Below are 26,908 nucleotides of genomic sequence, written 5' to 3'. Positions count from 1 at the left end.
CTGTTTCCTGTATGGGTAATGTAGTCTGCCATGGTGCCTGTGACAGATAAAAGGCTTTTGGGCTGCTTTAGAAGAGTCAGACAGCAGGAATAGTAGACACTCTACTATTTTGCCTTCCAGCATCTGTTTTGGCCCAAAGTTTCAAATTCTTCTGCTGCATTATGGTTTGCTCCTTAGGGATGCTGGTAGGGAAGGTCCATAAATAGGGATTTAATTGTCCATTTGGTCAATGCAATGGTGTCACTGGGCTGATCAGACTAAATACTGACTGAACATCTGCATTCTACCCCTTTCCCACCACCTCTTTGCTGGCCTCTGATCAAGGGGAAGATTATGGCTTCTCAACACACCTGGAGGGTCCCGATTGTGGACAGCTTTGATTTTTCTGGTATTGCACAGCCAAATCAGCCCCTCTTTTAAAAAAAAAATATCCCTTCTATCCCTCTATTTATGTTAACAACCCACTTCCTCAGAAATCGCAGTTGTTCAGTTACAGACAGAAGTCAATCCTGTGTGCATGCTAATTTCTAAAATGGTGGAAGTTTTCTAATGTTGAAGAGTGGTCTTTCCCCAGAAGATGGTCACTGTGTGCACAGGACTGCTGGCTCAGTCAGGAGTACTGTATTATCACTTGCAGATGAAGACCAGGGGCACTGATGAAATCTGAGCTGAATCCCTGAGCTGAAGACATTTAAGGCTTCAAAAGCATGATCTTAGGAGGTTCTGTCTTTTGAAGAGTGTGAGCTGAGGGAGAAGTGGTTTTCTTACTCTGCTGGGGAAAAAAGCCCCACAATTAAACAAGGTGCAGCTTGGCACCCTTGGTGTTTTGGACTGCTGCTTGGTTACAGCTGAACACTCATGAATTAAGTTTCCTGTCCTGCCTGAGGATCTGCTAACCTCAGATCAGAGGATGCTAGGTGGAGAACTGCTGCATTTAGGCAGCAGCGATGGTGCTGTGCAGCAGAATGTTGCTGTGATTCAACCTAGCTTTTGTTTAATAATGAAACTGCTCTGCGTAATTCACATTGGCCTAGGTCTGAATGTGATATTTAGGGAATACAATTATTTCGGATGTGTTGAGGGTGCTTGGGGAGGTGGCCTTATAAATCCGAGAGCAAGAATAATCTGCTAGGCAGGGCGATGGTAGGATAGGGAGTGATTTGTAGCCATTTACGTAGCACCTGTCGGGACCTGCTGCTTAGCTCATCTGGAGCTGTTTGATTTCAGTGAAAATTTCCTCTAAGAAGAGATTTTCTTTGAAAAGCTTTTCCACTAGCATTGGATAATTTCAGATGGGTTAAGTAACATAAAACCTTTTCTAGGAAGTTACCCAAGTAACTTAGAGCATGCAATTGCTTGTTGCCAGAGAAAAAGGGTCCTCTGTTCCTTCAGGTACCCCGTAGGAATGACAGGTTTGTGTAAAAAGGCTGGAGCATGTCTGGGATTTGATTTTAGTGTATGGGGTTGGGGTGGGCTTGCTAGAGCCAACTGTCATGGAAATGAGAATGCGTTTTTCTTATTTGCCAGGTGGGAAGAAATTTGTACCTCAAGCAGGACAGCAGCAGGATCTGTGGGGAATCAGAGGTTTGTCACGCCAGGAACAGGTTTTGTATTGCTATGTAGGTCCCCTGTTCCCTGTTCCACTGACCATTATCCTTCAGTGTGGCCCATGACGATTGCAATCTGTGGGTAGGATTTGCATCCGCAGCATCCTTGGGGGCAGTGCAAGCAAAGGGTAACTGCTGACCAAAGGGCTGCTGCATACTTTGGAGGCAGCAGTGTCTTTTATGAGCAAAAAGGCACCTAGGATGACTATGTGGCTGTCTAGCTGTTTGCCCAGTAAGGACATAAATCCCTGATTGCAAGAGGCTGGGAAGGTGTAACCAGGGAAAAACCCACTCAATTCATCTGCTTCTTTTCTACTCCCGGGTGCTGTTTTGCATGTGACATAGGGTGAGCAAACTCTTGCTCTGCTTTAACATGGTTCAGCTGACACTGAATGGGACTCAGGCATGAATGAGGCCTGCAGGGCCTTCACCCAGCCTTTGGCTGCCTGGTGAGTTTCAGCAGAGGACAATCACGTCACTGTGCCAGGGCAGCAACTTCTCGTCCCTGGCTGCACAGGTGGACTTGCAGCTGCCTGTGCGTCATGGCGGGAGTGGGATGAGAGGCTCTGGTGTCATCCTAGACCATGACTCTGCTGCTGCTGGCCTTGCCCTGCCTGGTGGGCTGGTGGCGTTGGGCTGAACCCAGTGCTAGCCTGTGGTAAGGTTCCTGTGCAGTGCAGTCTTCCAGCTCCTTGTGCTCTCTCTGCACAAGCCGTTTGCCTCGTCTGAGTTTGGGTTGATGTCCTTGTTGTCCACTTCTGCCTTGGCGCTTGCACGAGCTGCTCCATCTGCCCTGGCGTGTGCTGGCAGCTGCCACAACCCCATGCCGAGCAGAGCAGAGATCTCTCCCTCTCTCATCGGATCAAGTTGCCATGGCAATGCACAGTCTGCTGCACTCTGGGTCTCCAGGAGCCAGAATGATGGTGCTTTTGCAACATTGAGGTAAACATCTCTCTTTTTCCTTATATAGTGCATCCACCCCTGGTAAGAGTGCTGGCTGCCATTGGTGCAGGCCTCCCCTCACCCCCCACGTGTGGCATTGTTGCTCTGGGCACCAGCAGTGTGCCTGACCTATGGAACCAGCCTCCTGTGGGTTGGAGCTGTGCCTCCGGCATGTGTGGGCAGTGGCAGTGGCCCTCCCATCACTGGGCTGTGTGGGTTTCCCACTGGGGAGGACCAAGGCTACTGCTCAGGAGCAGCACCACTTGCAGTGTCAGCTGCTGGAGCATGCAGTTTGGGCACGGAGGGGTACAGCTGCAGCTCTCCTGGATGCTGCTGAGCGGGGAGATGGGTTGCCAGCTGCTTACTCAGAGTTCTGCCACTGATTTGCACTGGTCACCTTAGGAAAGTCACGTCTTTTCCCCTAAGCCCCTGCATGAAGGTGGTCTTGCGCTCCCTTGTCCCTTGAGAAGGCCCCCAAGGATGCTGGCTAATGAGTGCAAACACTTAGAGTTGTGGAAATTTGCTGGGGCATCTCTCTGGGGCTTGCCAGAGCTTCGTTATGGGGCCATGGGCTTTCACTTGTTTCTCCAGTGCTTTGGAAATCTATTGGTTTTTTTCACATCCAGAAGCCTGTAGTTGGCAGGTGATTGAAGACTCTTTTTACAGTGTCCTTTGTTATTGCAGGGAGTAATGAGCATGGCAGGCTGTTGCAGGCAGGGAAGTGTGGCTGTGTGACCTGAAAATGAATCTCCTGCTTGATCTGCTGGCATTTGTTCTAGCATCCTTCTCTCTACCTCCCTCCCTCTTGCTGTTGGTATGTGTATGAAGGGGGAGTCAGTGCTGGAGAGGGGAGTGGAGTAGGGGAGGAGTTTCTATCAGCCTCTTCTTCTTTTTTTTTTTCTTTTTTTTTTTCCTCCCCCTGTCCAGTGACGTGAGCAATGCCTGGAACAATCAGGCTGGCTCCAAACAGTGTGCATGAAGATGCTGGAGAAAACAGCCTAGTGTGCTTTAAGCGAACACTGATTGCTTGAGCCTGGGCTCTCCAGACATAACCTTTTCCAGTTCCTCTGCAGGGGATTGGGAAGTGCCATTAGCTTTCTTCTCCCCCATCCCATACGCTCACTTTTGGAAATGATCGGAGTTAACAGTGTTCAGAGCACCAGCAAAGTCCGGGTGAGAGCCACAGGTTCGGTGAAATACTCCCGAGAAGAATCTCTCTGGCGGCAGTCCCATCGGTCAAAATCTATGAAAATCTCCAACTCCTCTGAGTTTTCTACTAAAGAAAGCAAGGTAAATAACTAAATATTCGTAGTGTTTCTCTTTGCTGGGAGTGGAGGTGGTGTTGTTGAAAAGGTTACTCTCTGCAGGAATTAAGGGCTCAGGATGATCTGCAGTGATCACAGAATTGCTGTCAGGTCAGAAAAAAAAAATCTCTAGGCTTTGGGAGAGACTTGAAAGTGAAAAAGGTCTGGTGTGTGATAGTGATCGGGTCGTAGAGGAATGCCCTGTCACTGAGCTTGGTGCGGTAGTAAACAGTGAAAACTTGCTAGTGAGAATGCTAATTGGAGCTATGCTCTTGGGAAAGGTGCCAGAGTTGGGAAGTGATGCCCTTGGGATTATCTGTTTAACGGGAATTATTTTACATAGAAAAATAGCTTTAGCTCTTTCTCCATAGCTCTTGTGTTTTAGTAGGTGTGGGTGCTAGGTAAAAATATCATCTCACTTCCATGCATGATTAAATTTTGCCATAAAGTATTTATTAGGAAGGCATCACTTGTGCGTTTATAGGAATACGTTAGTGGTTTGTAGCGGTTGGTAGCGCAGGCTATGCCCAGCTGCTACAGTATCTGTGTGCAGCATTTCATCGCTCAGCCCAGCCCAGTTGTTTGGTTCCTAGGCAAACAGCCCCCACTCCATGCAGTATCACTTCTTTCCTGGTTCCTCACTCCCACTCAGTAACTGAGAGGCACCCAGGAACGCCTGGCAAGAGCTTTAATAGACATCTCCCTCCCAAAGGTGCTTCACGGCTCTGAGGGTTAGATGAACTTTATGCAGTGACTGAACATGCCTCTAATTTCATTCGTGCTGCAAATTGATTCTGCCTTGGGATTAGAAAATATAACCGTTTGCAAAGGTGTGTTGAATGAGGCTGAAATATTTCAGAGCATCAGCCAAAGGCATTTAACCATATCTGGTGACTGTGTGCATGCGAGCAAGCAGGCACATGCATGGATCTTCCTGTACTGTCTTCTCTAAATCTTCTATCTGTCCCAAGAGAAACCTTCTCTGCTGTGGTGAAAAGATCCCAGTGCTGTACAGTAGTTCCTAGCAGATAACTCTCTGCTGGTTTACAGGTCGTGTGGTGTTTCAGAGCCTCAGCTGCAGAGCTTTAGTCACAGAATAATGCAAACGGAGAAAAATAAAGTATTTCATTCAGTCCAGTGGCAGGAACGTGCTTTCTGAGGGCCTTATGACCCTAATTAAGAAACAGTGTACTGTTAATGTTGTGGCAGAGAAGTAGTATGGCCATTGGTCTCCGGCTGCTTCTGATGCAGTATCTGATACTCCACCAAATGCCAAAGTAAAGGCTGCATCTTGCAGATGCTTTGGGACCCTGCTCTTGTGATCACTTTCACCCTAGACATGGGAATAATTGCACAGTGTTCAGTGGGAGGTTTTACATACAAAAAGTCTGCATATGGCAGAAATTGGAGTCTTTTGACAGGGGGTCACTTAATCATGTAATCTCTGTACCTCTGTTCCCTCCCCCAGTCTTTGTGTCCACTGTGTATGCATGGTGTAATGTCCTCAGGGTAGGGACTTATCTCAGGGATGGTGCTTGACACAGTTAGTTAGCTACTGCAGTAATGAACGCTGTGTTCATTCCTCTATGGGATTCGCCCTTCTGCCTCCTGAGTGGTGTAGGTTGTTGTGTGAGATATATCCACTTCTCCTGCCTAGCTCTGTAAGTTGCAAAGCATACTGCAGCTTTGGTTTTGCTTGTAGTGATGTTTCCATATTTCATACAAAGGTTTTTGTGGCTGTGGTGCATCTAAGACCTGTAAAAGCTGTGTTACAGAGGGCTGAGAAGATCCCTACATGCCCATCAGTGATGCCTGCCCAGTTGACAAAATGACAGGTGTCTCTGCTACTGACAGGTCCTGTGATTTTGGGCAGCCCTGTTCTTTCCATATGTCTGTTCCCCCTTCTGTTCTTTGTCTCCCATCCATTTTGCTAAGATGTCACTGATTTAGAGAACTGATTTTTATTTGAGCTTTAGCTTTTCTGTTGTGTTGGTAGAAGAGACCTGGTAGTTGCTGCCAATGTGTAGAATTGTAAAAGAGGTCTTTTTATCAGTGTAAGTCTGCATATGTGCTTATACATCACCTCTCATGAAATGTCTTCAGTTCTAGGCTGGGCTTTCTGGACAGTGATGCCATGCAGATCCCCTCAGTCTCAAGCAGGGCTTGATTCCTAGACTTGTCCTCTTTCATATTTCTGTGGGTGTGTTTCTCCTCTTTGTGTCTGGACTGCCTTGTATTTTGTCTGCTCCCTTTACAAAATAACTACCATCCTCAAGACCTTTTCTGTGACTGTTTCAGCTGACTTAGGGCACGAGACAGATATAACCCATTTGTGCCTCAGAGACATACTCGTCTGATACTTTGCACTTACGTGGCTCAGCCTATTTTGCTGAGCTAGAGAGTATTCTATATCCTCACGCTCTAGCCAGTAGGAACAGGTCACCAACATGGTGCCTGCATAGGAGGTCTGCCTGCTGCCAGCATCAAAGACGCTAGGTACCCCAAGGACTCATCATCTTCTTGAAAAACATCAGGTAGTGCTTCCGTGCACACGTATATACGCACACGTACCTGTATGTATACAGGCTCCACTAGCTGATACAACCCAGATGTGTATTACAGGCAGGTGTCACGGCCTCAGGCCACCAGGAGAATCTGCAAAAATGATACTGTGAATTGCTGTACTCTTGTTCTGGGGAGAGTAAGCTTAAACCCAGGCTGCATGCAAGGTGAGTCAGAGGACCTTATAATCATCTGTGTGACCCAGCATGCTCGGCAGTCTCTCTCCCCGACAGACTGTTTTCCTGCAGCCATGGACGGAATTGCTGAGTGCCTGTGCCTGTCCTGCCTGCAAATGCACAGGGCCAATAAAACTGCTTCTGAAATAGGCTGTGTAGGTGATCCACTATCAAGAAACACTTCTCCAGCCTTTTCTCTGTTCAACCCATAATAATTCAGTATGCTGTCTTTACCAGTAACACTGATGAAACAGCAAGTACAGAACAGATCTTTTCTAGCAACCCCCATGTATCAAGTTTAAAGAGGACGCATTTCTTGTGTGGCATTAATTTCTTGGCACTCCGGAGCCCCAGCTAACCATCCTTTTCTATTTCACATTGATATATCTGGTGCAATCTTTCCTCCCTTTTACCTTTCTCCCTCTCCCCCTCTTCTCCATACAACCAGATTTTTAACAGAGGAGTTTCTCCTAGAAATGTTCTCCTCCAGTTGGTGACGCACTTGAAATTCCCTGGGTGAAATGATCTCCTTTCCTTCCCCCTAAAACATTCCTATCAACCCTATCTCCACCCACACCAAAACAACATTCATCGGTTCCATATGCTGCTGAACAGCTCTGTGCTGTTTTATGAATAATGTATGCCGGCTTGTTAGAACGTTTGTTGTACAACCCAGTGGAATTTGAAATTGTGAGTGATATCAGTAGACATGCCATGCTATGCACTAACCCACAGGCTTCTTGGGGTACTACTTTGGCATCCTTGCTGCATCCTTGTCAGAAGGGGGAAAATGCGTGAGACGTCGGGGGCATGTGGGCTTTGAGACTGGTGAGGAGCAGCAGGCACTTGGTGATCAGAGCCCTTATGTTTGCCTCACCAGGTGTTACAGATCCATGCATGAGGAGAGCAGAAAATACCAAGATCTGGATTTTCAGGGAGGATGGAATAGGAGATAGTGGAGTAGTCTATATCTGTATGCAAGCAACAGTTCTGGGGGAGGGTCAACTTTCAGGTAGGCACCTAAACGGCAAAGCAGAAGTGGTATATAGCAATGTGTTGCACCTCATCCAAACCTAGCAGAAGGCAGTGACACAGAGGCACACCTGAGTTCAAAGGACAGGCACATTAACACCTGTCAGGACTGCATGCAGATACCTGCAATGTCTTCTGTCTGTTGCCTCTGCAACCTGCTTTGGTTTTGTAGAGTTCTGCTACTTTTGTTGTTTTTCCTCCCTGCAATAAACCACGTGTGGTGGGAGTCAGGGATGGTGCTCGGCTGACTGCTGTGGTCCCAGGGACAGAGCTGATGGACTGGTGCTGAGTGACTGGAGGAGGTGCTGAACTTCCGACTGAGCACTTCTGGTGGCAAAGACTGAGCATGTCTTTGGCCACAGGTGTAGCTGGGGGTTCCTTGGCTGCCTTGGATTAACCATGCCCCTACCAGCTGGAGGTGAAGAAGAAATGTTCCCAGGCAGGGCTTCCTCTGACAGTGGCTGCAGGGGAGGGTGGCAGGGGCCTGGGTCAGACAGCACAAGTGCATCCCTATCCAGGGGCATGCAAAAGCCACACAGAGTATCTCCTGCAATGGTCAGATGGTCATATGCTCAGCAGTGACTCCAGAAGTCAGGGTGGAGTGGGATGTGGGCAGAGAGCCTGGGAAACAAAAACTGGAGGAGGCAGCCTTGGTCATCCTTGCTGGCTCTCTGAACTCAGTTTTGGTTTTGTCTGTTTACCTGCTCATGACAGGCATTTCTGGCTCCTTCTCTTTTGTGCACAGAGTAGGTATAATAAATACCTATAGCGTACTCCTTTCTCCCTTGGCAGGCTTTTCTGGATGGGTGAGCATGTACAGAAAGTTGGTAGTCTGCTTCAAGAGCCAGCCCTATGTTGCCTTTTGAGGGAAGGGCTTGCACAGTGCCCTGGGACCTCTTGCATGCTGCTGGCCAGGCTTTGGGGACCCTGTACCTACTTGTGACCTAGATGATTTACCAGGATGAGTATCTGGGTAATTTCTAACATCTTTGTCCTTGTGTGCACACCTTGCCGTGCCTTTCTTTCGTTCGCTGCTTCTCTATGCAGAGGCTGTCACAACATAGTTGGCAGGTGCCGAGAACAGCCTGTTTAAACGGGTCTGATGTTTCATGCATGTGACAAGGTTTTGAAGGAGGTCAGGATGGCGAGGGACCTCTTTTTATTGGCAGCTTTGTGAAATAAACAAGAGTTTTAAGGAGCACTCCCTGCATAGTTTTGATTCTCTTTTCAGTTGGAATAAAAGTACCGACTGGTGAGAGTTTGTGAAAATCCGGATTTTCAGTTGACCTGCCTGTTTACCAGAGGGAAAATGGGGATGGAATTTAGCAGCTTCTTACAGAATTACAGGCTTCCACTTAAAAAAGAAAGTGTAAGTTTCTTTCCCAGTTTATGAACAAATACAAACAAATCCCACAAATACATAACTAATACCATTGGGGTTTTTTGTACTGCTAAGGGTCAAATTGGAGCTGTAGGAAACAGCATTGGAGTTAAAATAAGGAAAGTGCTGAGGATGTTGCCTGCTATTCTGTTTTATGCAGCAGTTAATTTCATTTATTCTCCCTTCAAAACTGCATTTGTTTCTCCAGGGAGCTTAGAGGCTTAGAGCACAGCAGGCTCCAGTGTTGGGCCTCTGCTGTGGTGGACCTAAAGATCAGCAATTCACAGTAAAGAGAAAGCTGTAAGGAGTAGGTTTTTGCAGTCTGAATCATAGAGCTTAAGAGTTGAAGCAGTGAAGTTGGATATTGCGGAGTAGTTGGTAGCTGGGGGTTTGGATCCTGCCTTGGGTGCCAAAAGAGATAGAAAGGCTCTTCCCTTTCCAAGTAGTATTGGTCCAGCTTGGAAGACAATATCCTTGCAGTATTCATTCTGGCATTCCGTGCTGTTGTCCAGCCTCTAGTTTTGTGGCTTAAATATTTGCCAAGTACTTCCCAGGCTTGCAGGTAGGAAGCTTTGATTGTTGTCACACTGTAAGAGTGCTTTAGAACAGCATCCCACCCCCTCTACCACAAGACGAAGCATGAGTTAATAAAACCTGTCCTTGCAGCTAGTTAATGACGATGAAAGTCATGTCCCCACCATAATCTCTGATCAGCTTTTTTGCAATTTAGTGAAGCATTTGAGTGCTTATCTCCAAGTCTGTTTGATTTAATCATACTCTAGAGAAATGTATGCTGAAAAGAGCTGCTGTCTGAATCAGGTCCTTGGGAAATAGCCATGAAATAAATGATAGAGCAGGTGCTGGGCTGTACACGGCTGCTACTGAAATTTTTCTTCTCCAGATCATGTGAGAGCCCAGTAGACATAAGGAAAATGTTAAACCATAAATTGATTTGAAGAAAGAATGTAAAGCAACTCTAAAAGACTGGTGAGTATGGTGGTGAGTGCACAGTCCAGCAGCAGTCTCAGCTGGAGAGGTGGGTCGGGGGGCAGGCAGGCGAACTCATGTATTCCTTGAGATCTCTTCTCACTGAGGTCTCACTGAATATGCTTGGTAGGTACACTGGACATGCCTTCTATCCAACTCCCCAGGCTGTGGATATGCTCTAGTGTTTTTTCTCTTTCATTTTTGTAAACAGCAGGACTTTCTGAGAGGCTATATGTGATGCTCGCTCTATGGGGGACACTGTGTCCTTCGCCAGATGTACGCCATACAACTGGGTTGGTGTCCAAAAGAAGGAAGATGGAGTCTGGCTCATTAGTAAAGATAGGGACAAACACATGTCACTTTCCACAAGGCAAAAGCCTGGGGCACTTGTTATTCCCATACCAATCTGGAGTGCTGCTTCTCTATGTCCTGCTCTTTGGCTGTCGTGATCCCTAGAGACTTCCTTAGAGGCAAAATCCCATAAAAAGCAGTACTGCACAGGGCAGGTATTAATTTTCAGAGGTTGTGACCCAATCTCATATGCCTTTGGGCCAGGGAGCAGCAAAAGCATTTCTGGTACCCGGGGCCTGGTTTTTCTACATTTCAAATGCTAATCCAACCAGCTGGGTAAAAAAAAAAATGGCACTTCTGAAAAAATGGGGAGGCAACTGGGAGAAGAGTGCAGCCTCTTTGCCTTACATGTGGAAGTAGTTGTCTGGCTCAAAACGTAAGAGAATATTTTAATTGTAGTAGGAAGAAAAAGACAAGTCAGAGAAGTAAGGGAAGGGCTTTGGCTAAATCATTAGCGACATAGTGGCTTCTAACAGAAAATACTGGGTGACCTCAGGGAATCAGCGTCAGCATCAAATTGTGCAGAAAAATGGAGTTGTGTCTGATTCTGCTGGACTGCTGGCTGCATGGTAGAAGAAATGTTAGCCCTTTCTTTTGCTTTATTCCTGCAGAGTGGTCTTAAAATCTCTTGATAGTTCTCATCTGAAAATTAAGCAAAATGCCTACAAATTGCCAGCAATGCCCTTTCCTTCACCTTTAGCTGTTTGCCTTTGATTCAGAGCTTCTTATGCAAGTTTGTGGAAGATAGGATAAATAGAAATAGATAGTGAAAACTCCAGAGCTGGAAATACTTTGTCATACTGCTGTGAGTAGCACAGCAAAGTCCTTTTAGCAGTGGGGACCTCTCTCTGCTAGCTTAGTGTAAGTAGGATGTGTGATGATTCCTCCTGATGGTCATACCTGTTCTTTTACTCTAAGAAACTTACTTTTATGGTACGCTGTGACTAAAAGTCGCTGCATGTGTAGCACCGGTGTGAGGTGAGTTGTATGTGTTTGACCTGCTTGTGTAGGGTTCTACTGAGCCAGACTTTCACAGATCTGAATATTAAGTATCTTCAAATAGACTATGTAAGGTTCAGAAAGGAACCAGTGGATCACTGAATGAGCAGTGGAATATGCTCATGGGGTTCTTGTTGTAAGTTCAGCTGTGGCATACGCACGACTAGTTTCAGCTCCTCAGTTTTCCAAATTATTTTTGTTTGGGTCAGAGTTAAGGCTATTTAAACGCTAATGGTTCTGGTGAGCGTGTCATAGCTATTATGGTATGTGATTTTTCAGGCTTGTTCATACTTGATGTGCTAGTTTATGTTAATCATGTGCATCAACAGTTCTTCTACACGTTAACATATTTTGAGGCTGTGTAGGAGTTATGTGCCAAAGGGAGTAAATCTAGCTATGTATATAAGGTAAATTACAAATGTGGATTAGAAGTGCGAGAATCAAGGACATTCCATACCAAAATACTTCACTTGAGTCAAGTGGCCTATTTGAAGAACTCCATCAGTTTGTAGTAATACCAGGCATGTATCCATTGTATGCATCAGCTACTGGAGGGCTGAAATCACACGCTTATCCAAGTGATGTACCTATTCCCTCTCAAAAGAAATCCATCCCAACTGTCTGATATCCACCTAGGCCTAAGTTAGCTTCCAGACCATTTTCATTGCAGTCTGGTACCAACAACAGAATTGTGACCTTTGGTGTCAAACCTACTGGCATCTTTCGTATGTATTGAAAGAGTGACATTGTTAGCAGGCAGCAGTCCAAGGCATGGATCTTCGAGCAAGAAAGCTGCTTATCATTTATTTTCTGTTTTGCACTTAGAAATGGAACACGTGTGTGTTTGCTTGTGTGACTGGGGAAGCATTCAGTTGTCTGTGAAGCTCAGGGGATTTGGGCAGTTATTCTGGCGTAGTTTTACAGGTAAGATCATATGGTGAAATCTTGCCCCATTAAAGTCAGTGACAAAAAAGTATCACCGACTATCAGGAATTAAATTGGATCTTGGATTTCAAGGCTGTAGTTTTGTGGCTTTCACAAACTTAATAGGGTTATTTAAAAAACCAAAACAACAACAAAACCCCAAACCAAACACAAAACAAACAAACAAACAAACAAAAACCCCAAACCCAAAGGTCTGCTTAAGAAAATGACTGTAATCTCAGATGCTGCATTCTGGTATTTTTTCCTTAGATGAGATTTCTGCTCAAGAGTTTTGCATTACTATGAGCAGATATGATACTTCCCTTATCAGACAGCTTGCTTGCTGGTATTAGATAGGTGATTTTCCTCAGCATATTAATGTATATGTAGTAGGGGTCAAACAATAATCCCATCTCTTTTCTCTCCCCTTGCAGGCCCTCTACAACTCAATCAAGAATGAGAAACTGGAATGGGCAGTGTAAGTATACTGCAGAAATTAGGAGTTTAAAAATAGTACCTGTGTAGTAATCTGTTTATACGTCCTATGTCACGATCTGAGTGGGCTCCGAAGCCTGTAGAAGATAGCCAATGTGTGGAGTGAGTTTTCTTTTCTGTTAATGAATGACCTGGCAATACTGCCTCATCTGTTTCTCCAGCAAGGGGAGTTGTTAATGATAGGAGCCAACTGCGTTTGTAAGGAAAGAGGACGTTTCATTTAGCAGGAAACTTCAGCCTGAAATTAAACCCTCTGTTGTTATGTGGCTGCATAAATAAAACAAAAGCTGTCTTCTCCCTTTATCTTTTGGTACATTGTGTCAGAACCACTGAATAGAAACACACATCTTGGATTGAGTTTCCTGCTGTTGGTTTATTGTCTTGGTTTGTCTCCTTATTAACTATGGATAACTTGACAACAACCTAATTTGAAAGATGATAAACGGGACAAAGTCTGATATCCCCTGTCCTTAGTTGCTTTCGACAGGCTAACACTTGTTAACTACGGAAATACTGCAGACAAGAAAGAGCTTCGATTTCTGATTGTGTTAAATTGACATTTCTCTGTGGTTAGGTTTTAAGTGCTCTAGGTATGCCAGCAGAGTAGAAGGGTCTGCTTTAGATTCTGCTGCTTGCAAAGTGGCAAGTGAATTTTGGTTTAAAATAAAAGAATTATTTTGGCTGTGCAAGATGTTTGCCTGCATGGATTTACATATCTGAAACATCACCTTCTTGAGAACAATGTAGATCTGGAATGCATGCTCCTGCACCTTTTGTGCTAGAAGTCCTAATGTCAGAGTAGTGAGGAAGGTGTACTTCTAAGGGGAATCACTGAGAAGTGCCGTCTGTAATGAGCCTCATAAGAAGTGTTGTGGGAGACATTTTCCCAGACCGTGCCTTGGACCTGGGATACGCTGTGTGAGTCTTACATGTCACACCACTAGAGCTGTTTGCAAGGCACTCTCTCACAGGTACTTTAGACCCAGCAGAATCCATTATGTCACTTCTCAATGTCAGAATTTTCCTCTATCTCTTGGCAAGAGACCATACTGTGTCTAATACACTTGGGCAGCCTCCAGGTGGGAAGTGGCTCATGCCTGGCTCTGCTCCCATGAACTTCAGTCAAGGTGATTTATGACATAGCTTTCTTCTGTATAGGTAGTAACTGCTTTGGCATTTACATTGTCCAGTCTATGGCCCTTGTTAATGAATTGTTTGGGGAAGAATTGCAAGCAGGCTGGAAAAGGGAGACATCAGAATCCTCCTTAAATTAGGTTTTGGGATGTGGGTGTAAAGCCACCTTCTCCCAGCAGAGTGCTCGAAGTGGCCAGTTGTTCATTCCAGTCTGAAACTTGGACAGGTAGCTGGGGCTGATGTGACAATTACTTTCCATGCTGTAAAACAAAGCTCATCCTAGGCACAGTCAAAAAGGTGCCTTTACCTTTAGGGTTGAGAGTGCAGGCTGGAAGAGGGAGCATGAAGGTGTCTCTCACCACTTCTACAGAGTTGTCTGGTTGGTGTAATCACTGCAAGAAGCCCCAAGACTGCTGGAGCTAAAGGCATATCACTCTTTTGCTCTGCTGTTGCGATCTGCAGAGAAAGGTGTATAGGAAGAGCACATGGTTTGGTTTGGTGTGATGGGACTGAGGAAGATACTCTCTCCTTTCCAAAGAGTATCACTTTGCTTCCCTGATGCAGTTGGCAGGGAAAGAAGTAGGAGGTAAGACAAAGGTGGAAATAGGGCTGCAAAATCCAGCATAAGCTCCATCACGATGCTGGCATGTTTAAGGAATGCCTTTCCTCCAGCCAGAATCCGTTTGTCTCTCTTAGAAGCTAAGCAGCTGTTCAAGAGCTTCTCTGGCAGTACATTATTTGGTGGATTAATGATTGTCAAGAAGTCCACAGGCAGGGGATTGTAACAGCAATACTTAAGATGGAGGGAGACTACTACATGAGCCTTATGTTACTAGTTGCAAGCTAGGTGTGACATTGTTCTAAATTGTTTGCTGTCCATTTCCAGTAGAATTGCAGTCTGATCCAAACCCCACAGAAAGAAAAGGCTTTGGATCTGATTCCAATTGGTGCCAATCCAGTTGGATCCATTGATTCCCATTTTGTAAAGAGAAGTGGCACCTTAATCAGCAGATGTCCTGCAGAGACTTTGAGTAGGACTATTCATTTATCCTTTATCTACAGGAAGGTTTGAGTACAGCTCTGGAGCAGAGAATTATGTTACCGTTCATTTTCTGCAGTAGTTCCAGGTTCAAGTTTTCCAAAAGGTTAAAAGCAAAACACATACCATGATCTGTAAAATAAACAGGTCTGACCTCAAATTTACTCTGAACTAGTGAATGTGGAATCCTGAATGCCCACTCCTACTCTGCACTGCACCCCCCGCATTTTTTGGTTTCTTTTCACAATAGTACTGCCAGCAAATATTCTACCATTTACTTTACTTGCTATTTCCTCATGCCTGCCTTGTTGTTCAGTATCCTGGGAGAACAGAGAAAAGTAGCATGGGAAAACTAACCATCAGAAATATAATCATTCTGTCTTTTGTCCTATTTCTCTCTACTGTTAACAGTTCTAGATCTCTTCTGTCTGTTGGGCTGTGCTTCATTCTTCTTTGAACAGCAAGTGAAGCACTAAGTAGTGATCAGACCTCACTGAAGTCATTGGCAGAAGTTCCTACTGACTGCATGAAGCCACATACTGTTTAATCCTTTTAGTCCAATGCATCCTATTTTGTTTGCTGAGGTCATTGGAACCACCTCAGGAGTGCATGTAGCCCAAGTGGTTGTGTTGTAATTTGTCATGCTGCTTAAATTTCCCTGAAGGACTTGATATTTCCATGAGATATTTTCATATTGGAATGATAAACTTGTGTTCTTCAACCTTGAAGTCACTGGTGAAATGAACTCAAGATCCTGTGAACACGAGTGATAAGATTGAGTTGGGTTTGTTAAGGTGGAAAAGGGAGCACCAAAGAAAGGGGCCAGAGTGTATTTTTTTCAGTGTGTGAAGGCTGTCACAGAGGAGAAGTGTGTGGAGAATAACTCACACTCATTGTGGATGGGCTTACATTTGAAACAAGAGGAGTTTGGGTTAAACATTAAAAACAACTTTCTAGTAATAACCCTTTTAAGCTTGAGCATAGATTTTCCAAGACAAGCTATGGAAGTGCTTTCACTGGAGGATTTTATGAATTGTTTTTTTCTGTCTAGAATGGGTTAGGAAAGTTGACCCAGCCTTAGAAGGAAGGAGATGGGTTAGCTGATATCTTAACATCCCTTCCATCCTATTGTCTATAATATTATAGATGAGGTTTTGTAGCTGTTTATCATCCTTTGGCTTTTGCACCCATCATTTTCGGCTTTCAGCTGAAGAAGTAACATGTTTCAAAGGTGACACAGTTAAATGTTTTGATAGCATGATGTCTACATGGAAATGGGGTGGTGAACATTATTGTTCTCTATTGTTTTTTTGTCTACTTCCTGTTGAAGGTGTTAGGAATAAAAAAATCATCATCTTAAAATGGGCTGAATGGTGATCTAGAATTAACATTTGAAACCCTAATGTGCTGCTTACAAAATCACAAAATCAAAATGGCTGCATTTGAGCAGGTTATTTCTGAAAGCGTTCTCTCAGCAGGACAGTGTAGTTTTCATGAGAATTACTTGTTTTTTGACTAGTTGATGATACAGTTTTCTTTCGAGGGAAGTTTAGACATGGACACAGTAAATTATTTTGTCTTTCTGGACTGCACTGAAAAATCCTCGCCTTTCAACCGAACCAAAAGAGGTCTTTGAGACAGTGATGGTGGGAAAGGGCTGCTGCCAAATGCTTTCTGCGTTTCCTGCAGCAAACTGTGATGCTGAGACCATGGGAGTTATAAAGACATCCGTGCTGAAGCTCAACTTTTTCTAGGTCAAATCCAGAAATCTCTTCCTGCTATAATTAACTCTTTGTCTCCCAAGTTCTAGGATGTTTCCTGTTTGCAACTTCATGGTTGGTTTTAGAGAGGAAGTCAGGTGGTAATCACCTGGATCTCCTTTCTTCTCCCTTTGGGAAAGATGCCAAAATTTCTCTCCACTGGTGTCTCAAGTCAGTTTCCTAATACAGATGCTGTCAGTTCCACAGACTCATATAATTATATGTTACAAAGCTAATCTTTTTTTAAATGCCATTTTTAAAATGGATAAACCCAGCCTTTTGTCATACTGTGTAAGTTTTCTATTTGAACAAATACAGAGACGAAGCAGACTTTTGAAAATGAAGGGCTTGACCATGTCTTTCCAGCTTAGTGACTTCGAAGTTTTCCAAAGCAGAGGCTCAAATCAGACTGTAGTATTTTTTGTTACTGAGGGAGCCAGATCGTGGTTTTCTCTCAGAAGACAAAAATGGGACCTACTTTTTGAGAAGCAAAAATGTATTTCTTTATCAAAATGGCAACATCTGCATTTTTGCATGTATTTCAAATCTGCATGTTTAAGAATAAGAGGCAAACTCTTTCTGGTTGTCAGTGATCATGCATTTGGGAAGGAGAACATTGTTCTTTCCATGCTGTTTCTTCAAGTGATAGAACAAGCAGATTCTGGCTTTGGTGTGTTGGTTCTCATGGGCAGCCATTCCCTTGGTTACTGCTCTGTCTGCAGGTCCCTTTCCAAAGAGACAAGCCAAGGGAGGTGGAACTGAAGCTCCTTGTTTTGGGCAGCCTTGCAAATACCATGTGCCGTAAGCAGAGTCTTGGAGAACCATTACAGGTGGTAGTCTTTTCCTGTCACTGTGGAGCAAAGAATTCTGTAGGACCCACATTCTGTGGGTGGAAAGTGGGATCTACAAAGGGTTCACAGCCATCAGCCCCCTTCAGTCATCAGAGAGGGGGGACCAGAAGAATTACTTCCAGACCTAGAGCCAGGAATGATCTCCTTCTGCTGATCAAAGACAGAAAAACTTGTAAGTCTTCTGCAAACCTAAGTGGACCCTCATGATGATGTTTTGCTACTGAAATGTGTGTTGGAATCAGCATGGGTTTGCTTGTTTGTTTGTTTTACTGAAATGCATAAAAATTGTGCTATTACCTATACCAAATGGAATGGAGGGCACCGAGCCTGCCCCTGACAAAGACCAGACCTCTCCCTGATGCTAGATCTATGATTGAACATACCTGCACAGAGACACCACAGAGACTCTTATCTCTGCCTTTCTGGAGGCCTTCATGCTGGGGAGTGTTACAGGACTTGAATCATCTGAGAGAGCCATCTGAGGATCAGGAAGTAGTTGCACCCCCTACCCAGTCTAGGGTTTCAAAGATCAGTTTTCAGGTGAGGGCAGGTGAATTTTCTGCAGCTCTTTCTTCTTTCAGTTGTATCCTAAAGACTGTTGAGGAGTAAGTTCAAGTTGTTACATCCTTGATAAAGCCTATCCAGGACCTATCTATTCAGCCCGCTTCAGAGGGTACCTAAGCAAAGGCTAGTACCTGAACTGTTTTGCTACTTTGAAACTCCTCTCAATAGTTCTGCGTTCTTCTTATCCTTGGCCACTTAAGCACCATGAAATATTTGAAGAAATGGGTCCCAAATACCCCTGTTTTATTTCTACTAGTGTTTCATATTCAGTATCACATGAAGATAAAGTCTCCTTTTAGTTCTATTTTTCTTAGCTGTTCATCTGTTTCTTGTTCTCTAATGAGTCCTCCTTGCCTCTCTGATTCTCTCAGTTGGATCTTACAGACTGGCTTTGTGCCTCTTTACCTCATGCATCTCATCAGGGCACTCAGCTCTCACAAGTGCCTGAGGCTTCTGAGTCTCAAGGATGTCCCATTTTCAGTGACAGATTAAAGGACCAATTAAAGGTTTGTTCAGTGCTACCAGTAGTCACGAGAGCAGATGCCATTTTGTCCTTGTCCGCCCTGTTTGCATTTGTCCTATTTAATAGCTGCTCCAGAGACGCTGAGTTTGAGAGCACTGCCCCCAGCACTAGTGATGTCCAGGGTTGCTCATCACAACACCTGTGGCTGCTTGGATAAGGGTGCTGGTACATTCCCGCAGGACAGTTGATCAGTATAATTCACTCCCATAGCTCCAAAGGAGGTAGCATATTCTAAAAAAAAAATGCTAAGCCATTTACTGCAGTAGGTCTCTGCTGACAAGGAGAAATCCACTGTGTCCTTGGCTGAGATCCCAGAATTCATAAGGCACTTCTGTGTGACAAATTATCCTGAGTGCTTGTGCTCTATGAGAGATTTTAGTCTGGATTGGGTATCACAGGCTTGAGCGAATTTGCTCCTGGAATGGATACATATCTGAGAAACATGTGTCCCACAATGGTTCAGACTAGCCAGCAGCTAGTACGTGCATTAGACACAGGAAGGGTGGGGACAATCAGAATTGTCAGAAATTCTTACACTTTCTCAGTTGGAAGAGGGCTTCAACCAAAGAACGCATGAAGAAATCCTTATTGACAAACAAAAGTTTTTTTGCAGATATCTCTGTTCCGGAGTAGAAAAACACATATCAATAGACTGAAAATGCAAGGACTGCTGTCCCTTTCAGGAACCATGTTTTCAGGGAAAAGTTTTCTTCCTGAGGAGACCTAGGCATACAACACTATGATGGTATGGTGTACCACCTTGGCCGTATCTCTACAACTACATCAGGTGTCTGGCACCTTTGTGTGACTCACAGGCTGAACATGATTTGTAGCATCCGTATCCATACTGTTGAAAAGTCTTAACCTCCAAAAGAAGATGCTCACCTCTGTACTGCCTGTTGGGTGGTCCTTGACTGCTTATTCCTAAATGGTGTCTGTAACTTGTCTGGGAGTGTGCTGGGCTGAGATGATGCCAAGCACAAAGGACTATGTGGTGATCAAAGTCATATGCCTGGGAATATTACATGGCACTGCACAGTTCATTAATATAGCTTCCTTGTCTCTGGATTTGGCCTATTATCCTTGTGTATCCTCAGACTAAGTAATAACTTCCCCAGAAGACCAGTTCAACAGAGATGAGGATAACATAGGCTAGCTGCTCTAGCCTGCAGTTTTTGGGGGATGTTTCTTTGGGTGGTCATTCCCATAAGCAGACATGGTTGCAGCGTGCCACGAGAGGAGCTTTTGGGCTGATATATGCTTTGCTAGTCCTCATCTGATACATGCCTATGAGCATATACATGTGACTAAAAGTTCTACCTTACCTATCCCTCTCTGCTTGTCACCTGGGTCCAGTGCAATGCAGCAGCTTGAAGTCCACTCCCTCCCCATTAGCCATCATGACACTCAAGTGATAATGATTTTTTTTAATCTGGTTGCTGGTGTTAGGAGAAGCATTGCTAACATGGCTTTCCAATGGCAGCCTTCATCCTCTCTGACACACCTTTGTCATTCACCTGGAGGGGACTGTGTGGATACTTCAAGGGACAGACATAATCTGTAATCCGTCACCAGCTGTGGTTCCTCCAGATACACTATCCACTCAGATTCAGTGGCCTGTTGTTCTCTGAAGACCATTGTCCTACTCTTGTGATGGACACCCTTTGTTTTCTAGGTTGCCTGGTCCTTTTTGCCTTCGGCTGTGACGAGCAAAAGGGCATTTATTAGTCAGGCAATGCTTGTGACTTGCTGAAATGGGTTGCATTGTTGTCCCCAAGAGCCATGTTGAATACATTGCCCTAATAAGTAGCATTTTGTGCAGCATTTTGTTTCTAAAATACAGATAACATAATTCACCTAATGTAGTTTTTATTTTTAAATTGCTACTTTTATGCTAGTCTGTGGAGGAAAATAAAGAAAAGGAGGTTGAGTCTTGTGTTTCATATGCTAAGTTAAGGAGTAAGCCACAGTGATCTGTAGCAATCTAATTCTTTTCATCTACATGTGAACTCATGGAGAAATTGGAGATTTTTCAGGAGAGCCCAGCAGGCAAACATTTCCCATTTTAGCACCTAAATAAATGGAATTAAATTAGGTGCAGTTGGAGGACACAGAACACTTGAAATCCTGCCTTTTGAGACTGTAAAAGGGAAACTTGGGGCTCTTTTGAAAATCTGGCTCCTATGTCCTGTGCTAGTGAAGTAAGTGAACCTGAGCTTTGCTATAATCCAACTATGTTCTGCTACATGCCTAGGTTTCTCTCTAAATAGGGCCCCCTGTAAAGAGAGAGGTATGTTTTGACAAGGAATGTCCAAGAATTACTGAAATGAAACTCTGCTGGTCAGTTGTTGTTCATGCTTCTGTTTCACTGCTTTTTAAGGGATGAAGAAGAGAAAAAAAAGGCTCACTCGAATGGTACAGATGAAAAGGATAATGGGAGCCAGACGAAAGCTGTCAGTCGAATTGGCAACTCAAATAACCCATTCCTGGACATCCCTCATGATCCCAATGCTGCTGTGTATAAAACTGGATTTCTGGCTCGGAAAAGCCATGCAGATATGGATGGAAAGAAAAGTGAGTAACTTTCACTCTTAACATCTCATTTTCTTGTTATCTCTGCACAATGCCACTTACGATGAGTCCGTGTGCTTCTCAAGGCAAATAGTGCTGCTTCATTAGGGGAAATTGCAGCAATAACAAACAACACAGCAATTGGATTATCACACTCTCACTATTAGGCCAGGATTTACAATATTCAGTCCCATTTGCAGCAGCTCTAATGCATGAGCATAATGAGGAATGTGATACAGCAGAGCAATGTGAATCTTTTGTGCTAAAAGAAAATGAATCTCCTGGTTTACAGAAGAGAAAACAATTTCAAGTGAATTACAGTAGCTGTTCTGTAGTAATTTGGTAATTCTCCTTTTTCCTTACGTGACACCAGATTGTTTCAAATCTCCCCTGCCCTCTGGGTCTGTCTTTGAAGAAAGGCTGTTCTTTATCTCTGCTTGGGAGGTGCAGTAACCTCTTCCCTGCTTTCCCAGCTTTGGGTCACATACCCAATGAAGTTCACCAGCTTTTGGTAACGGCGGGATTGAATGCTATGCAGTTTCTCCTTGCCCCTTCTTTGTAATAATACTGCTGTGTCTCTTACTTTAACTGTTCTCTTTCTTTCTTGTCCTGCTTCTGTTTGTGGTGCACTAATTATCAAAGGCTTCTCTGATTCATCTTGCTTGTGTTTTGTTGTTTGGACATCTTAATTTCTTTTTTTAGCATTGATGTTCTTGGAAACAGCAGGGGCTACTCAGAACATCTGTATTTTCCCTGATCATTGTCGACAATCACCTACTTAAAGTTCATGCTATTGGCTGAATCCTGAAGGCTGTCTGACTTTGTGATGAGTTTCCAGTGACTGCAACTCTCTGTAGATGGGCTAAGCTCTTTGGTGTTTGCATGTTTTGATAGTCTATTTTAGAAGGTACAACTGGAGGTTGGTGTTTTCAAGCTGGAGGCTGACAGCTGGACAACTCAATCCAGATATGTCGCGATCAAGCTGGCCTCATTCTTTGTGATGACTGGGTGGTGTGAATAGGTTCCTCTTTATTAAACTTACGTTTATTTAACCTTAATAAGTAATTTTGTTTAGTTGCTTTATGAAACTATTTCTTTAATTATAAGTAACCAGAATTGCTCATTATTCAGCACACTGGATGTTGGCATTTTGGGGATGGTTCTTTTATGAGTAATGTAATTCAGGCCATGTTTGCAGAAGTTTCTATACATCTTAGAGGTCTGTTTCTCATTGTCATGCAGCTCTTGAAAATGTTACATTCAGACTTTCCAGTTGCAAATGAAATGAAACTATTTTTTTTAAGTTAATTAGATATTTTCATATTTTGTTTCCTAATGGAGTTGTTGCAGGGCAGAGGTCAGCCTGTGCGGGATTACTAATTGAAGTGATGTGCTGGCATGCTTTTATGTATTTTCTCAGGAAAGGAGGGCTAAAGCACTTAGGTAGTCTAGAGAAGAAGGATGTAACAGAGGCCAATGACTGGAAGTTGAACTGAACAAGTGCCAATTAGAAGTAAGGCCTGTCATGTGAAATGGAAATGATTAACCTCTGAAGCAAGGGAATAATAAACACTTCACCATCACTTGCTGTCATGGGGATGCCATTCTGAGGATGATGCTATAGTTGTGCACAGGTTATTAAGTTCAGTATAGAGGCAAGGTGATGCTGGTCAGTGGTGCATGCTTGGGGAGTGAACTTAGATGCAGGTTTCTGGTCTCTGGCACAGAGACCGTACAGCCTGTGCTTTCTCTCTCTCTGAATTTCAAACTGGAGCCTACATGCTGAAGCCCCTTGTTCCACACATGCACCACCACTCCCATGCCCCCCACCCCCCAACTTGTTTCTAGGAATTTGTGGGCTAGATGTCTCTGTTAAGTTCTTCAACCTCTAACTGACTTTAGGTTTCTGGAGGGGTGATTTTTTTTTTTTTTCTTAGGATTTTGTTAGACTCCCCGCTCCTGCAGCTGCCTTCTCCTGCAGCTGCAGGAAGAGGGGAAGGGACCAAGAAGCCATCTGATGATCCAGTGTCAAGTTGGGTGTGCAGCAGCAGCAAGGGGAAGGATGTTCTTGAGGGGCACGGTTTTTTTAGCAATGTCCCATTGGTCCTGAGCAGTGTGTGCCAGCCTGCTGTGGCATGGAGAATCATTGTTTCCTTCTGAAAACTGCCATGGCGCAGAGCTCAGACTTAACTATGTAGGGGCAGTGTCTGCCTACCTGCAAGAGCACAAAGACTGGATCTCTCTGGCCTGCTTTCTGCATTGCTGCTGTTCCCTTCTGATCCAGTCCAGGGCTGTCGTCAAGGTTGTTTTATTACTCTCTCACACAGCAGGTATGTGCAGGTGCTGTGCTGAGTTGCATTGTCCTTTGAAAAAGAGAGTACAAAAGAGGTTTAACACAGGACTAATGTAGCTCTCCTGTTGCCTAGACAAAGTATAAAAATGGATCTGAGTTAAATAGGTTTTCATTTGTTTTCTTTGCAGCTCCCCGGGGAAAGCGAGGCTGGAAAACCTTTTATGCTGTGCTGAAGGGAACAGTCCTGTACTTGCAGAAGGTAGGGGAAATCACTGTCTTTTGGAAACTAATTAAAGGGGGATAAAGCAGCAGGCACGCTTTCTGCTCTCACAGCCTACCTCTAGGCTCCTTTCCTCTGACACACAGTGTAGCTGCTCTCTCTGCCTTCCACCCTGTTTACACACATATTCAGGCAAGAATCCTTTCATCAACACCTTCCCCCTTTTCACACTTTCAGGTTCAGTTCTATTGTCCCCTTCCACATGTGCACCCTATTAATTCCAGTTTATACCATTTCTGTCATTCAGAGAGGAAAAAATTGCCAGCTTCAGCAGCAGAGACAGCATCATCTCTGTCTTGGATGCATTCCTCTAGGCTGCTTTTAACATTGTATTTCATACATATGACTTCCCCTCCTGTAAGGCTGTCCTCCTTTCTCTTCTTTTCATAGCATACTTTTATGCAGTGCCTGCAAGACCAACTTGTAAAACAATTGAGTGGCAGCCTGCCTTTGGTAGGAATCTACAGCTTCTGCTCTATAGCAATTGAAGAATAAAAGGATACTTTTTCCCCAGAGCAAGACGAGACACTGGTTTCTAGCAGACTTTGCTCCCTGACAGCAAGAAGTCTAAAAAAAAATGTCAGCTGAAACCCGTCAAGACTTTTAGCGCAAGCTTGAATATATATTATAGTACAGTTTTAATTATTCTTTTGGACTGTGAAATACAGCATATGGGTGAGAACTGTCAAAATCAAACAAATGGTGGCAGTTAAGTAGATTGTTTAGGCTTTTTGCCCCCCAGCATAGGTGAAATATTCATAAATATGTGGTGTTTATCCAGACTGCCCTGTATTGTAGAGGTATGCTCCTTTGAAAGGCTTTTTACATTTCCACTGTGTTTTGCAACTGTCAGGAGGGCAAGATCAAGTGCATACTGCCATTTCCTCCTCCCCTGCTGTGGCTTTCTGAAGTTGGTTTCACTGGTGCCAACTTGGATAGTCTCTGAGGAGAAGGAGTGTGGTTTGGATCAAATTCTTACAGCGTGAGGTTTACAAGGTGGATGCTCTGGGTCCAGTTCCTTTTTTTGAGAGGGCTGAAATCCTGAAACACACAAAACAATCTGCAGTCAGGAGGGAAGATTTGGGCTGAAAGCTGGATGTGACATGCTCAAAGCTGGTGCAAGAGACTAGAACCAAGTCTGAGGAATTGCAGCTGAGCCTTCTCTGGTCCTCTTGCTGGCAGCAGGTTCAGATTTTACTAAAGCAGCCTTCGTGGCAGGTTTGTATTTTCCCTTTCCTGGGTGAAATGGAGTCACCTGCTTTGATTTCTGAAATAAGTCATCTTTAGTATTCACCTGAAAATACTGTGTGGTTCCAGAAGAAGTGAGAAGGCTCCTTGTCCATAACAAAGTAATTAATTTCTTACTTGATCTTTGAAGAGGGATTAATAAGCTTTGAAGGGGAAGAAATGGTGATGCTGTCATTTTATGGTCTTAATTAAATACTTTTATGAGTTCACTAGCATATTAGTTTAAAACACTTTCTGTTTGACAAAATGTAGTGGTGATGATGTGGCATGCAAACTTCCTACAGAATGTTGCTCTCCCCACTCTCCATCCTTTGGAGTGCAAAAGAGCAATTTCACATCTGACTGCATCTTTGCAGAATGACATGCACTGCTGGAGTTCTTGTTCTTATTTGTTTGTTATGTGTGTCTTGAACACTTGTTCCCAGAGTGATGGGACAGCAGTGAGCCTCTCCAGGATGCCTCCGGCCCCTGCTCAGCCACTGTGCCTCATGGGGCAGCTGTGAGAGATCCTTTTATTTATCTTCAGGTCTGGAAGGTCCAGTGGGGTTTTGCTTCAGCCCTGAAATACACTTTGCTCTGTTAGGGACGTGGTATTGCAGAAGATGATGGTGCCAGGGTTTTAAAATATACAGCTAGACCAAGCTGTTTGTAGTAAAAGTTGCTGAGCTGTTGTTTCTTTTGCAATATACCAGGAGACTGAAATGATCCTAATTTCAGAAAGTTCAGGAGCGTTTTAGAACAGCATGATTTCTTTGTAGAAATGCTCCAGCAGTAGGCAGGGGCAAAGGATTTCCTTGCCTCTGTTTGCCGTCTGTCCTAATTATGGAGTGCTGTAGGGCAGGGTGCGTTCACATATGCACACACACCTTTTCCCTCTCTCTCATCTGTGTATCTGTGGAAGTAACATCTGTGATGATGGTTTGATTGCACTGAGTGCTGTGCAAGAAGGGGAGAGAGGAATATCACTGCTGTAGGTGCTGTATACACACAAACATATCTACAAACCTCTGCACTATTGCTTTCTGTGTTTATCTGTAACTCATCTGTTCCTTCAAGACACTACTGTAATATGTATATATTAATTGTTTGTAGCAGCTGTGATTCCTGCAGTGGGCAGTGTGATCCCAATCCTGCTGTCATTCTGTTTGCATACCAGCCCAGTTCTCCTTGGTTTGCTGTCGAAGTCCATGTATGAGAGTGGTTTGTAAATGGTGGTCACTTGAGATTTACTGGTGAGTTTATGTAGGCAGTCTTGTCTCCGTGCCCACTTTTTTTTTTGTTTTTCCATTGGAACTGTTCCAGTGCTAATTCCTGTGCCTCATATTGTTTTATTTTTAAATGAGTGATTTAAAGAGATGGTTTCTGAATTAGTGAGCAGAGGCCACAGGAGGGGCTCAGTGGAAGCATTAATAATTAGCCAACTAAACATGCCTGCACAGTATTATATCAAATGAGAGGCATGACATGTTTGGTATGTTGGCCCTGTCTCTGGGCATCCTCAGGCCAAGGTTAATTTCCTGCCCTCTGTTCACAGCAAGAGGAAATTGCAGAGTAGGAGCTTGACAGAATGTCTGTTTGCTAGACTGACATGGGATGTGATGTGTGTACAGAAGAGAGGTTTATAAGGAGAGGACATAAGACTGGCCTCACTTCCTTGCTAGAAATTGCTTCTGGGCAAGCAGTTCAGGACATACACCTTTTTGTTTTGTTTGGACTCTTCTGTAAGGTTTGCAACATCTTTGCTCTTTGCTGTAGCACTTATAAACTTGTGGGCTTTCAGGTTTTTTTAATATAACTTTTCTCAAATGCATTTCCTCTATTAAAATGCTTTTTAAAAGAGGGAAAGGCCAAAAGGATGTAAAGTGTTTGGTGATGAGACTTTCTG

The 26,908-nt window shown here is 44.1% G+C and overlaps 1 protein-coding gene across 1 annotated transcript in view; it reads left to right on the top strand.

Moving 5' to 3' along the window:
- The first annotated feature begins 3,680 nt into the window (after window positions 1-3,680).
- LOC104503899 (PH and SEC7 domain-containing protein 3-like) overlaps window positions 3,681-26,908 on the top strand; it is a 36,887-nt gene continuing 13,659 nt past the window's right edge. Inside the window, exons 1-4 of the mRNA XM_010159753.1 lie at window positions 3,681-3,839; window positions 12,700-12,743; window positions 21,012-21,205; window positions 23,684-23,754. Coding sequence (XP_010158055.1) covers window positions 3,681-3,839; window positions 12,700-12,743; window positions 21,012-21,205; window positions 23,684-23,754 — 468 coding nt within the window. The remainder of the gene's footprint in view (window positions 3,840-12,699; window positions 12,744-21,011; window positions 21,206-23,683; window positions 23,755-26,908) is intronic.

Source organism: Eurypyga helias, unplaced genomic scaffold, assembly GCF_000690775.1.
Source record: "Eurypyga helias isolate BGI_N326 unplaced genomic scaffold, ASM69077v1 scaffold20729, whole genome shotgun sequence".
In the NCBI taxonomy this organism is placed as follows: Eukaryota; Metazoa; Chordata; class Aves; order Eurypygiformes; family Eurypygidae; genus Eurypyga; species Eurypyga helias.
Note: the sequence above shows the minus strand (reverse complement) of the source record. Positions and strands in the feature narration are given on the sequence as shown.